The 13,792-nt window shown below is 40.5% G+C and overlaps 1 protein-coding gene across 1 annotated transcript in view; it reads left to right on the plus strand.

Annotated features, from left to right (window-relative positions):
* Positions 1–11,311: 11,311 nt before the first annotated feature.
* Positions 11,312–13,792, plus strand: part of bcl3 (BCL3 transcription coactivator) — a gene marked incomplete at both ends in the record, with an annotated part of 17,153 nt that continues 14,672 nt past the window's right edge. The window contains 2 exons of the mRNA XM_083906678.1: positions 11,312–11,804; positions 12,340–12,460. Of these exons, the coding sequence (XP_083762804.1) occupies positions 11,312–11,804; positions 12,340–12,460 (614 nt within the window). The remainder of the gene's footprint in view (positions 11,805–12,339; positions 12,461–13,792) is intronic.

Raw genomic sequence — 13,792 nt, forward strand, 5'->3', positions numbered from 1 at the left:
ACTGAGCTGCATCAAACTACATTCACTGGAGAAAGACAGAGTATTTAACCTCCACTAAAGTCTTATCACTTATGGTGCTGGTAAAGAATTAAATGATAAAACTTGAATTATTACAGAAATATGTATCACAAACTTTTGACACTGTTTTACCATCTTTTGTCAAATGTTTCACAGTCAAAATGTGATTTATTTTAGACAAAAGACACTGTTTTCTTCACTTTTAAGTTTTCACAAAGCATTATGGGTAATGGATTGGCTCACATGGTGGAACAGCTTCCTGGTGAACCAATGTGTTTTTACAAAGAGGGTCACATTTGATTTATGGATGCTGAATTATTCATACTGCCCCCTGGTGGACAAAGGTGTTATTACATGTATGGTCAAATTTGATTAAATACTGGTAAATTCTTCAGACTGCCCTCCAGTGGAAAAAATTGACATTGCATGTAAAGTCAAACATGATTCAATGCAGCCAAATTATTCAGACTGCCCTCTGGTGGACAAAATTGACATTACATTATGTAAGGTCAAATGTGACTTGCTGCTTTCTCCGACTACTGTTGCGTTCACTGACTACTGTTGCGTTCACTGACCACACTGATGCTGCATTCATTGACCACATTGATTATGTGTTCACTGACCACTGTTGCATTCACTGACTACACTGATGATGCATTCACGGACTACTGATGGGTTCACTGACCACACTGACGATGCGTTCACTGACCACTGTTGCGTTCACTGACCACTGTTGCGTTCACTGAGCACACGGATGATGCGTTCACTGACCAATCTGATGCTGCGTTCACTGAGCACACTGATGCTGCGTTCACTGACCACAGTTGCGTTCACTAACCACACTGAAGATGCGTTCACTGACCACACTGATGATGCGTTCACTGACTACTGTTGCGTTCACTGACCACTGCTGAGTTCACTGACCACACTGATGATGCGTTCACTGACCACACTGATGATGCGTTCATTGACTATTGTTGCGTTCACTGACCACACTGATGCTGCATTCACTGACCAAACTGATGATGCGTTCACTGACCAAACTGATGATGCGTTCACTGACAACTGTTGCGTTCGCTGACCACACTGATGCTGTGTTCACTGACTACTGTTGTGTTCACTGACTACTGTTGCGTTCACTGACCACACTGATGCTGCGTTCACTGACCACACTGATGATGTGTTCACTGACCACACTGATGATGTGTTCACTGACCACACTGATGATGTGTTCACTGACCACACTGATGATGCATTCACTGACTACTGTTGCGTTCACTGAGCACACTGATGCTGCATTCACTGACCACTGCTGCGTTCACTGACCACACTGGTGATGTGTTCACTGACCACACTGATGATGCGTTCACTGACCACACTGATGATGCGTTCACTGACCACACTGATGATGCGTTCATGGACTACTGTTGCGTTCACTGACCACGCTGATGATGCGTTCACTGACCACAGTGATGATGCGTTAACTAACTATTGTTGCGTTCACTGACTACACTGATGATGCATTCATGGACTACTGTTGAGTTCACCTCTGGGCCACCGTACGAGAGAGAGAGAGAGCACAAGATCAATTCCACCTCCCTATATAATGCGCCCTCTGGTGGCAATTGGTCAAAAAACCATGGAGCTAATAATAAGGAGAGGAAACTCTCTCCTGCTCCACTAATATGAAATGAACGTCTTCAATGGGAAGACGAGAAGTAACTCCAACAACCACATTCCCTTTAACCAACTCCGAGTCAAGGTCAGTGCAAAGGCACGCCCATGAAATTCATGCCAATTCACGAACAACAGCATCGGATTTTATGGAAGATTTGTCAGATAAGGCGCGTACACGCCAGATTTAGCTGAATTAATCAATTATACTTTTTAAAATATCACCTGTTGTACAAAAATGCAAGTATAAAAAGTTATAAAAATTAATAATTATAAACCAAATAATACAACAATATTATTTAACTTCAAATAATGTAAATGTGTATGTTTGCCTCTCAATAAACGTTGGACGGAATATAAACCGCATCAAAATGTATTTAGTTTCCTTCTCCGACACTTTTCGCTGCTTGTGTCTTTTAACTTGATTAAAAAAAAACACGTAAACGAACAACAAAACTGTTTATTTCAGTACACATTGACAGAGTCGACTTTTCCCAATTGTTTTATATGCTCTTTGAACGCACCACTTCCGCCACAGGCATGGACCATATATGGATGATGAATCTCCTGTCACTGATATACTGTATGCTTATCATCAAAAATGTTACTGTTGCAGAACTCAGGGATTGTTATTGTCCAAGAAAATACTGACAACATGAAGAACTTTTATGATGATTAAAAAAACAATTCCATTAAATATTAACCATGAATATGAGTTTTTGGTCTCATTGCTATGCTTTGTATTTTGGTTTAGATGTCAAAGTTCACATTTGAAAGTGTTTGTGTAGAACTTACTCACCATTATAATTACTATTATGGTTAATATAATGATCATAACATATTAAACCTGCAGACTCCAACATGATATTATTAGGAACAATAAAAGTTAAGTGTTCTTTTTCTTTACACAAAAGGCAGAATCAAAATTCATAAAAACAAAAAAACAGGGTCAGAGGAAAATAGTCCCAAACAAAACAAATATATATTTTTAAAAAGGTTGAAGATAAAAACAAAGACGTAGAAAGATTAAAGTAAACCTTTAAATAGGTAAAGTTTATTTGTTTCACACATTTCAACAACATTCAAAGTGCTTTACATCAAACATAAAGTATAGAAAAAAGACATTTATAAAACATTCAGGTAAAATATATATGAAAAACATTAAGTCATAGAAGATTAAATAAAATAAAAGATAAAACTGATAGAATAGAGGTTACAGAGCAGTATTAGAAAAGAATAAAAGCAAAACAGAGAAAGATGTGAACATGACGACAGTGTAGAGCTGAAATAATCCACCACTGAATTAATCCTCAACTCTTTTTTTTTTGTGATTTGTGATTGTTTCAGCTTCTTAAATGTGAACCTGTTCTTTGTTTCTTTGCTCCATAAAAACAAAGGAATCCTTTTGTGTTTGTGGACAAAAACAAAGACGTTTGACAACATCGTCATTTCTACGTTTGACAAACTCTGATCAACGTTTGACAACTTTTAACTAACGATTCGTCGACAAAAACCAGGAAAATTAAGAGATTTATGAGGAGAATCGTTAGCTGCAGCTCCACTACGGTGGCCCTGAAGGACACATCACCAACACACAACTGAAACACAACTTCAACTGAACCACGACAACTGAAACACAACGACATCAACTGAAACTTCACCTGAAACGACATTAACTCAAACAACTGAAACACAACAACAACCGATGTGTCCTTCAGGGCCACCGTAGTGGAGCTGCAGCTAACGATTCTCCTCATAAATCTCTTCATTTTCCTGGTTTTTGTCAATGAATCGTTAGATAAATGTTGTCAAACATTGATCAGAGTTTGTCAAACGTAGAAATGACGATGTCTTTGTTTTTGTCCACAAACACAAAAGGATTTCTTTGTTTTTATGGAGCAAAGAAACAAAGAACAGATTCACATTTAAGAAGCTGAAGCGATCACAAATCTGAATTTTAATCCTGGAAAATAAAAGCCGATGATAATAAGAGTTGAGGATTAATTCAGTGGTGGATTATTTCAGCCCCACACTGTCGTCATGTCGTCAGGTAAAGTAAATCCAGTCCAGTCAGTCAGTCAAATCCAGTCCATGTGTTTTCACGCTGGTTTCTGTGAAGACGTGAAAAGAGAAAATTAAACTTGAACGACTCGACTTTATCGTTTCTGACCTGCAGAGACAGACATGTCCTCAGACACAGAGACAGACAGAGGACAAATGTCCTCAGACACAGAGACAAACCGATGGACTGGACTGAGACACAGAGACAGACAGAGGACAAATGTCCTGTCCTCAGGCACAGAGACAGACAGATGGACTGGACTGAGAGTCTGTTTGTGTGGGACAGTTTTTGTTCTTGGTTCAAAGTCAAAGATTTAGTTAAAAACTGTTAAAAACTCTGTGAACGCTGAAGGGAAAGTGAAGAAGACAGAAAGAGGACGGAGACAAAAGAAGACGGACGTTTACGACGTGAATGACGAGGACGACACAGAAACAAAGAGGTGGGTAACGTGATCTACTCTCACTCTTTATCAACCTTTAAATGAAGCCTTTAAAAAGCAAAGTGACCAACAGTATCCTGAACTGAGTGTTGATGAATGTTTGCATTCATGGATGATCTCAAAAGTGTTGCTCTGACCTCACTCTGTCACTGATTCACTTTATTCACATTTTATAAAGAAGAAATTAAAAAAACTTCATAACAAGAGAAAACCCAACAAATCGCACGCTGAGCAAAAGCCTTGAGGGCAAACTGTGGAGAGAAAAAACTCCCTTTAACAGGAAGAAATCTCTGGAGAACCAGACTCAGAGTGTGCGGCCGTCTGCCTCGACCGGTCGGAGTGAAAGGGGAGGAGGGGGAGGGGGCGGAGCCAAAGGACAAGAGCGACAGGAGAGAGAGAGCAGCAGCAGCAATACAATCAAAGTGTGACCGTGTGAAAGTGTGAGCGGCGATTTCGAGTGGCGATCTAAGAGCGGCGATAAGTGTCGTGTACAAACAGAGGTAAACAAATACAGAATACAGAGAGAAAATAACGTGGGGATGACGTGGAGACGATGGCTTTGCCTCGAGGTGAAAACCAGGTTGGGTCTTCGTTCTGGAATAGATTAGAAAAACAAACACCAGTCACTTATGAAACAGGTGGAGTCTGACATACTCACAACCTCAGGTTCTTCTCATATAATGGAGGAGGGGGCGGGCCCAATCTCAGGTGGACATAGGGGGCGGTTCCATGTTCCACGTTCGGTCTCCATTCTGGAATAGATTAGAAAAACAAAAAGATAAAAGCAGCAGCAAACATCGACGACTATCGTCTATAAACTGTGTGTGGGGTTAGCTAAATACTTCAAATAAAGTAAGCAAGAATGTGTTGCACATTAGCCCAAACATTAACTGGTGCGAGATTTACATTTAAAAAAAAGGTGTTTGAAAAGTTAAGATTCTCAAATATATCAGTTTGTGTGAATGTTTAAACTAAACTGTTTAAACTAAACTGTTACTGAGGCTAAGGTTAAAACTAAACTGTTACTGAGGTTAACGCTAAAACTAAACTGTTACTGAGGTTAACGCTAAAACTAAACTGTTACTGAGGTTAACGCTAAAACTAAAGAGAAGAAAAGAAACTCCCTTTTAACAGGAAGTTAAATCTCGGACAGAACCAGACTCAAAGTGAGGGCGTCTGCCTCGACAGGTTGGGGGGGAAGGAGGGAGGAGGAGGGTGATACTAAACACTTAACATTATCTCGATTGTCCACACAAACACAACTACTGTTCACACTAGGACTCGTTTGCACATTTGCTGCACAAACTGTGTCGGACAACGACAAAACTATGTGATATACGACTACATCACAAAAACCTCTACAGTGCAATAGGAGGAAGGGAGACCCCGACAGTTTTGTCCCAGACGACGACAGGAAGTACACAGACGAAACAGTGCTTTTGTCATGCGCTGGGCCTCGAAAGTCAGGGGGAAAGAAAGTGGGGGATAGAGGGATGAGGGATAAGAAAAAGAAGGTAAAGAGAAGGTGTACAGATAAGACTCCCATTCTAGCTAAGACTATTTCATATAAGTGGTTTTTGTGATTTACATTTAAAGTCTGTTAATTCCTTTAAATGTATGTATGTATGTGTGTGTGTGTGTATGTGTATGTGTATATATATATAATATATATATATATATATATATATATATATATATATATAATAAAATGCATCTTAATACAAACGAGGCAGAAACTATCAAAACAACAACACAGACTATAATAATCCTAATCTAACCCAACAGAGATCACACTTTGAGCGAGCACAGCTAAAGGCAAGTGGAGAGAGTTAAATCTCTGACAGAACCAAACTCAAAGATGTGCAGCCATCTGCCAAGGCCGGTTGGGGTAAGGAAAGATGGGGACAGGGATGTGCTATCGAGTATTACTACTTATTCCTCAATTGATCAGATAAAAATAATAACTGTGCTTAACACGCGTGCGAGAGTGTGTGTAGGCAATAATACTCTTGCAATTTACCATGAATACGTTTATTATTCAAACAATTCAAAACGTCAAATCGCATCACGATTCACAACATCGCTACATATACAGTCCGCTCCGGTAAACTACAGTGTTTACGTTAGCATGTGCCGCGTCGTTAGCATTAGCAACCGGACGCTTCCGGCTCAGATAGTGAATCATAGAGGGCGTGCTGTTGTGCTACGACAGCTATCGATTACAGTGGTGACACTGCGCCGTGTTGGCTTCTTGTTTACGCGTGAAACTGTGCCACACCTTGGACATTTACTGCCTTTTACGGGCCGTTTCACTCTCCGTCACAGTGCTAGCTGAAAACAGGACGTGCGTCTGCTAAAACGGTCCGTGTGGAACAACGACCACTGCGCCGAACAGGCCGCATATGGCGCGAGATCACAATTAAACGAGTCGATGCAGAGTTTTTGCCTCGAGGATGTTTCTAATTGAGTTACTCGACTAATCGTTGCAGTCATACAGTCACGATTTTAAACACACCACAGTAGATTTTAAACAAAGTGTGACTGTCAAGTGAAGCATAACAGAATTACAGTGTTTCAGTACATAAACTACGTTCACTTTTATATAACTATTATTGGTCAATAAAACAGTTTACGGCTGTTTCAAAGTTCCTGCATTTCAGTTCCTGATATGTTTTCCATTCCAAAAAGGAACACAAGACGGCGCCATTGAGCCGCGTCTCTTTAGCTTTGTAAGATGAGACGAGAAGCCGCATAAGGACCCGGATGTGACGCGACTGACAACTGCGCTTCTCCGAGGGTCGTCTAGCTATGGTTACGTCAGCCAGAGACGCCCGGACTGTTTTAAGTGTAACACAGGAAATCCGGCTGACGAGAGACCGCTTTTGTTTTCACAGAAAAATCACTTTTTTCACGGCTTAAAATCAAAAGGTAAGATCTTTTTTACAGTTGTAGTTCGGCTAACCGGTTTTAGCTTTCATGTGAGCCGTGTGGGGTGTGTTTTGGACAAAGTGTCGGAGCGTTTGATGTAGAAATGCGGCGAGTGCGTTGACGCAGCGGCTCCGTACGAAGTTTAATACGTAATACGCAATTAAGTCGTTATTTGAGTTGTGTTTGTCACATTTAAAACAGTAACACAGCCTTGTAGCCCAGATTCTGTGGCTTAAAACAAGCTACAGACATAATTTGAAGTGACACACAGTAGCATAGTAGTTTAATGTCAAAATGCGTAGCTGCTACGCAAAATGCGCATATGTTGGCAGGTCTGGCGTTTACTTAGTGATAATAAGTAGATAAGTGACGTTAGTGGTGAAACACAGCAGAAGTAAAACAAACAAAACACTTACGTTCGAGACGAACTCTCCCGCTCATCTCGTCTGCTACAGTGCATAACACGAGCCACCGCGGAAGTCGCTTAAATACGGAAATTTGAACGTTGCCGCGCGAATGCTCTAAACCAATCAGGAAGAAGGGAGAGAAAGCGCTGTCAATTGCCGTGGGAACAACTCCTTATATGGACTTCCGGTATTTATAGGTCACATGTTCAGTTGGTATGTGTTGTTTGGACAAAGTTATGATAGTTAATATATATATATGTGTGTGTGTGTGTGTGTGTGTGTGTGTGTGTGTGTGTGTGTGTGTGTGTGTGTGTGTGTGTGTGTGTGTGTGTATGGTTATGACAGATTTAAAAAAAAAAAAAAACACTTTTAAAACATTTACTTTATTGATTGACCTTTCTGTATAATGTTTAATGAATCTTTGAGATCTACTCTAAAATGTGTGTAGACTGTTGCACTTTAGTCTTTTGACACAAGGGGGCACACTCACTCGTCTGTTTTGTGTGTGGATGTGTTATATCATTTGTGCCCTCGTGTCTTCTCTGTATTCACTTTGCAGCAGCAGTTAACGCTGATGTGTAGAATACTGTTTTCTGTTTTTCATACACAGTGATGCCTTGGACCACAATGACAGATCAGAGCATGTTTGTGTGCTAGACTCTGGGTGTTTTGGGGGATTTAGACGTCAAGCTTGACTTTCCATTGCCAGCTCCCTCCACACTTCAGTGGAAAGAGGAAAGTCCCAAATTGACCCTTGTAATCAGAAGCTGATCTGAGGGTGGAGCAGGATAACATGAGGTGTGAGTTATGTGACTGCATCTCTTTCTTATTTGTGATCAGGTAAAACAGGCAGGGCACCAGTGAAGTATAGAATATGATACCCCAATTCAGTTATTTGAAATATTTTAATATCTTTAAAACCAATTATGATGATTTATTTTTTGAATTACACACAAATTATTGAGTTTTTAACCCTAACCCTGAGTAGTAGAATAAAGGTGAATTATGTAATAAATCATAAAACCCTCCTAATATGTCACAGAGACTCAGGAATAATGTTCACAACAAACTGAACGCACCAACAACAACAGTACACACTAAATATTTACATTAAAAAAAATATTTTGCAAATCATGTTTATGGTTTGAAATCATGTTTTGGCGTCAGGTGGCGCCACCTACCGCCGTCTACCAATCATTGCAGTCAGTAGAGTCTCAGCTGCCGAGCAACCCCGGGTTGAACAGTTGCGTCAAAAAACGAAACCTAAAAGAACTCAGTGTTTTGAATTTGTATGTAGTAACTGTTTTTGGCCACATTCTTACACATGGCGCCTTTAACTGGCGAACTTGCAATTAACAGAACATATAAGGAAACTAGAGAAGCACTCAGAGAGCGCAGACCTCCACCAAGACAGCTCAGTCACACCTGGGTCAGACAGTGTGTGTTGTAACCAGTGATGGCGTCTACATCTCACCTGTTCTTGGTCACATTTCCTGAATTTCAGCCAAATCTGTCTGCGACTTTTCCAGTTATCTTGCTAACAAACAGACGGACAAACAAACGCTGGTGAAAACATAAACCTCCTGGCAGACGTCAATAATCTATTTAAAAACAATAAATTGAAACTGCTGGTTAAAGTAATCTGGACGTGTAAGTTTGTTTGACAAGATACGTTTTGTGAGTGGAAAACCAAAGAAAAATGTGGCATTAATGTGTCCTTTTGTATTCACAAAGGACATGTGAGAGAATAACAAAGTCAGCTTTGACACAGAGATGTAGTCTGTGAGTTTGATGATATTGTTTGCTCTTCATGGACAGAACCCTAACCCTAACCTAACCCTTACATAACATTACTGTAGCACACAAAGCAAATACCTGCTGGAACATAAGTCAGCATACATACAAACACAGTTATCCATCATCTGTTCACAATAACCCATATATCACAATATGACAAAGAGCTTTTAGTTGCTTATTTTCTTTTATTAAAAAAAAGAGAGAGAGACTAAAATATGGTTAGATATGTGTGCATGATTCTGTTATGTTGTTAGTGTTTATTCATGTTTATTGTGAAATGTGCGATATCAATTAAGCTAATTTAGCACTTTTTTAGTCTTGGCCACTGAAAGCTACACACACATTTACACACACATTTACACACACATTCACTCACACATTCACTCACACATTCACACACACATTCACACACACATTTACACACACACACTCACACATTCACACACATTCACACACACATTCACACACATTCACTCACACATTCACACACACATTCACTCACACATTCACACACACATTCACACACACATTCACTCACACATTCACACGCACATTCACTCACACATTCACACACACTTTCACTCACACATTCACACACACATTCACGCACACATTTACACACACATTCACTCACACATTCACACACATTCACACACACATTCACACACACATTTACACACACATTCACACACACATTCACTCACACATTCACACACACATTCACTCACACATTCACAGACACATTCACTCACACATTCACACACACATTCACTCACACATTCACACACACATTTACACACACATTCACTCACACATTCACACACATTCACACACACATTCACTCACACATTCACACACACATTCACTCACACATTTACACACATTCACTCACACATTCACACACACATTCACTCACACATTTACACACACATTCACTCACACATTCACACACATTCACACACACATTCACTCACACATTCACACACATTCACTCACACATTCACACACACATTCACACACACATTCACTCACACATTCACACACATTCACTCACACATTCACACACACATTCACTCACACATTCATTCACACATTCACTCACACATTCACACACACATTCACTCACACATTCATTCACACATTCACACACACATTCACTCACACATTCACACACATTCACACACACATTCACTCACACATTCACACACATTCACTCACACATTCACTCACACATTCACACACACATTCACTCACACATTCACACACACATTCACTCACACATTCATTCACACAGTGCTACAACAGAATACAAACAGATCAGTATCATGTTAAAACATGTGGCAATAATACTCTTGGCGTATTGTATTTGTTTTTTTGGTGTAGTGTATTGTGATTGCCTGAAATGTGCTATAGAAATACTAATTGATACAATAGAATAACTGAAATGTTTACTGTGAGACAAAAAGTTGAATTCAAATAAAAGTGTATAATAATGTGCTTCATCAGTGTCAGGATGCAGATGAAGGTAAATAATAATAAAAAAAGAAAGTTTGAGATCAACTGCATGAAGCTAAAATACCTGCACTTTGTTTTCTTCAGCAGATCAACCTTGTTTTTTTTTGCAAAACAGATCAGAGTGAGGTCGTGAATTCAGTCGCTTTCTCTTCCCTCGCCTCACTTTAAAGCTTCAACCACTTTGTTTCGGTTCAGACGCAGAGACGCTGTCATCACTGACTGAGCAGCTGCAGACGCTCTGTACCTGCACGAGTATCACACACACACATACACACACACACACACACACACACACACACACACAGTGACTGGATCTGAGCCGTGTGTTTTCATGGGGCTGAGGAGCGCGCGCTGTTCTGCGTCCTTGGATGAGCTGATCCAATAACCGCCAGCGCTTGTGCAGAACGTGTCATCTCCACTCGCGAATGCACACCGAGCAAAAGCTTCTTCCTTCTTCTTCTTCTTTGGTTGATGCCGAGGATCATGACCATGAACGGGGACCAGCAGCAGCACTCGGTCGCCACAGCGCCGCTGGATCTGCGCACCACCAACAGAGAGCGCAGGAGTCCGGAGTGCAGCGGGTCGCAGAGGTCACGTCAGCAGGAGCGCTCACGTTTGGAAACGCACAGTGTCACCGTCAGGAGAAGCTCCCCGGGCTCGGAAAACGGCGCTGCTGCTCGCAATCGGCCGGCGGACACTTCTTCCCTGAAGCTTCCTTTTAGGAAACGACCGTGGATCCCCGTGGAGCCGGAGACACGGACACAGACATCGCCTCCACCTGAGCGCGGACACCGCGTCTCTCCTGTGATTGTTGGACACGCGGATCTGACGCATGAGGACAGTGTGGAAAGAGCGGTGGATGAAAACAGACTGAGTGCAGAAACAGTGACTCTCAGACGGACTGAGGAGACGCAGCAGAGCGCAGACAGACGCCTCTTACGTCGCCTGCACCCGGTTAACTGCGGTAAAGACTTTTACATTCATGTCCAATATTTATTTATTTTACTCCGTGCGTAAAAACGCACCGTGCGTGAAAGCCTCAGCATACATTTGATTTTATTTTTCTGGAAGGAAAATCGTTAACCAGGAGGAAGTGAGGTCAAGATAAACCTGCACAAGTCAGCCTTCAGTTTCATAATCGATTCTATTTTCGGTCATAGTTTGTTGGATGTTAGTACAGTATCTTGATGAAAATATTACTCTTTTTTAAATCTAAAAGTTATATATGACAAGGTTTAGCTTTTGATAACCTATTAATGTTATTGAATAATTCGTTTTGACATCATTTTTTCATTGAAAATGTACAGATTAAGTGCACTGCAATGCCACAGAAGCCAGACTGGAGAGACAGACTTAGTAATAATATCTGTTTAAATGTGTTCATTTGTTATATGAGATGAGGATTTCCTGATTTCTAAAAACCCATGTTGTTAGACTCGTACTGTACATCCATTCACATACAGTATATTGTCTAATACTTGGTTTCTTCCTGCCCTCAGGTCATTACCCAGTGTACTTTGTCCCCCCAGTGGCAGAAGTCAATCACCATCTCATTCAGCAAAGGGAGAATCTGCTGGCTGCTATCGCTCTGGCCACACATCAGGATGAGGATGGAGACACGTATGTTAATCTGTCAGATTATTACTGTATGTCTATCTTCAGACGACCAGACTGAAGCGACTCTGACTGTGTTGTCAGACACATTTCTTCATGATGATAGTATAGCTGGATTCTGATTCTGATGATTTCCTCTAAGCTGTCAGCCAAAGATACAGACATGTTCTACACTTGGTGTCTGCAGAAGTTACCAAGGTTATTTATAGACACATTATAGAGTTTAGCAGAGGCTGAGCACAGAGGGATGCAGCAGTGTCCTATTTTAGTCCCAGAACAGATGCTTCATTTAAATGTCTTTTTCATTTTAGGCCCTATTGAATCCCCAAAGACTAATTACTTCAACAACTACTTTAAAGGCAATTCAAATGTTTCAGTGTCTGATGTTTTCATTGCTAACGTTACCTTAGAGAGTCCAAGTTTCCCCTTAGTGACGACTGACAGGACGTTAAGGAGCTGGTTTTAGCTGATTGTAAGTAAGTGTTAAGTTGTTCATTAATTCAGGTGATACCAACTGGAGAATGTTTTTCCAAAGGTGGTCAACCCTTTTCTATTTTAAGTGAAGAAAACGTCATAATTGTGACAACACTCAGTATATAAGCAATAAGATAAGGTGAGATATAGGATGTGCTTATGTTGATTCAGAAACTGAAGCTATCACAGTGAATTTCACAGTAAGCAACTTCCTGTCTACAGTTTTTGGTGGATTGATGTGAATGGTTTTGTGATTAGTAGGTGATCACTGTTCCCTCTGAGACACATCCACCCCCTGATGATGTCACAAATAATTATTACATCTTCAAGAAATTCTTATCTCTTACAATGGACAAAACTTGAAGTATTATACAGTGGACTAAACATATACATGTGTAAAAACACAGCATGCTGAAGACTTGCTCTCTCAGTGCTCTTGTTTGATATTACTGCTGCTGTCGATGACAACAATGCTCAATTCATGCTGATGACAAAAGTCATGTGGATTTGCAATCATGTCAAATTGCCATGTATTGGATGTATTTCTTATTATGAGAACATACTGTAGTCATACAAATCTGATTGGAAACTTGATGTGTAGCTGGGAGAAAGAGTCACTCCATGCTGGTGATGAACGTTTTCTTCATGGTCCTCCATCACATCCATGTGACGTAGGTGACAACGGTCATTTCACAGCTTTTTTCCTCTATGCATGTGCACAAGTGTTTCAGAGGACTGTGTTGAATCAGAGTTGAACAACGTGGTTGGTAATGTGAACGTAGCGTGATTTATTTCACACTCATCACATTTTAAAATCCTCTCTCTGTCTGAAATCACAGGTCACAGCTTCAGCTGCAGAGACAA

This window comes from Microchirus variegatus, assembly GCF_963457635.1.
Source record: "Microchirus variegatus genome assembly, chromosome: 20".
Taxonomy (NCBI): domain Eukaryota; kingdom Metazoa; phylum Chordata; class Actinopteri; order Pleuronectiformes; family Soleidae; genus Microchirus; species Microchirus variegatus.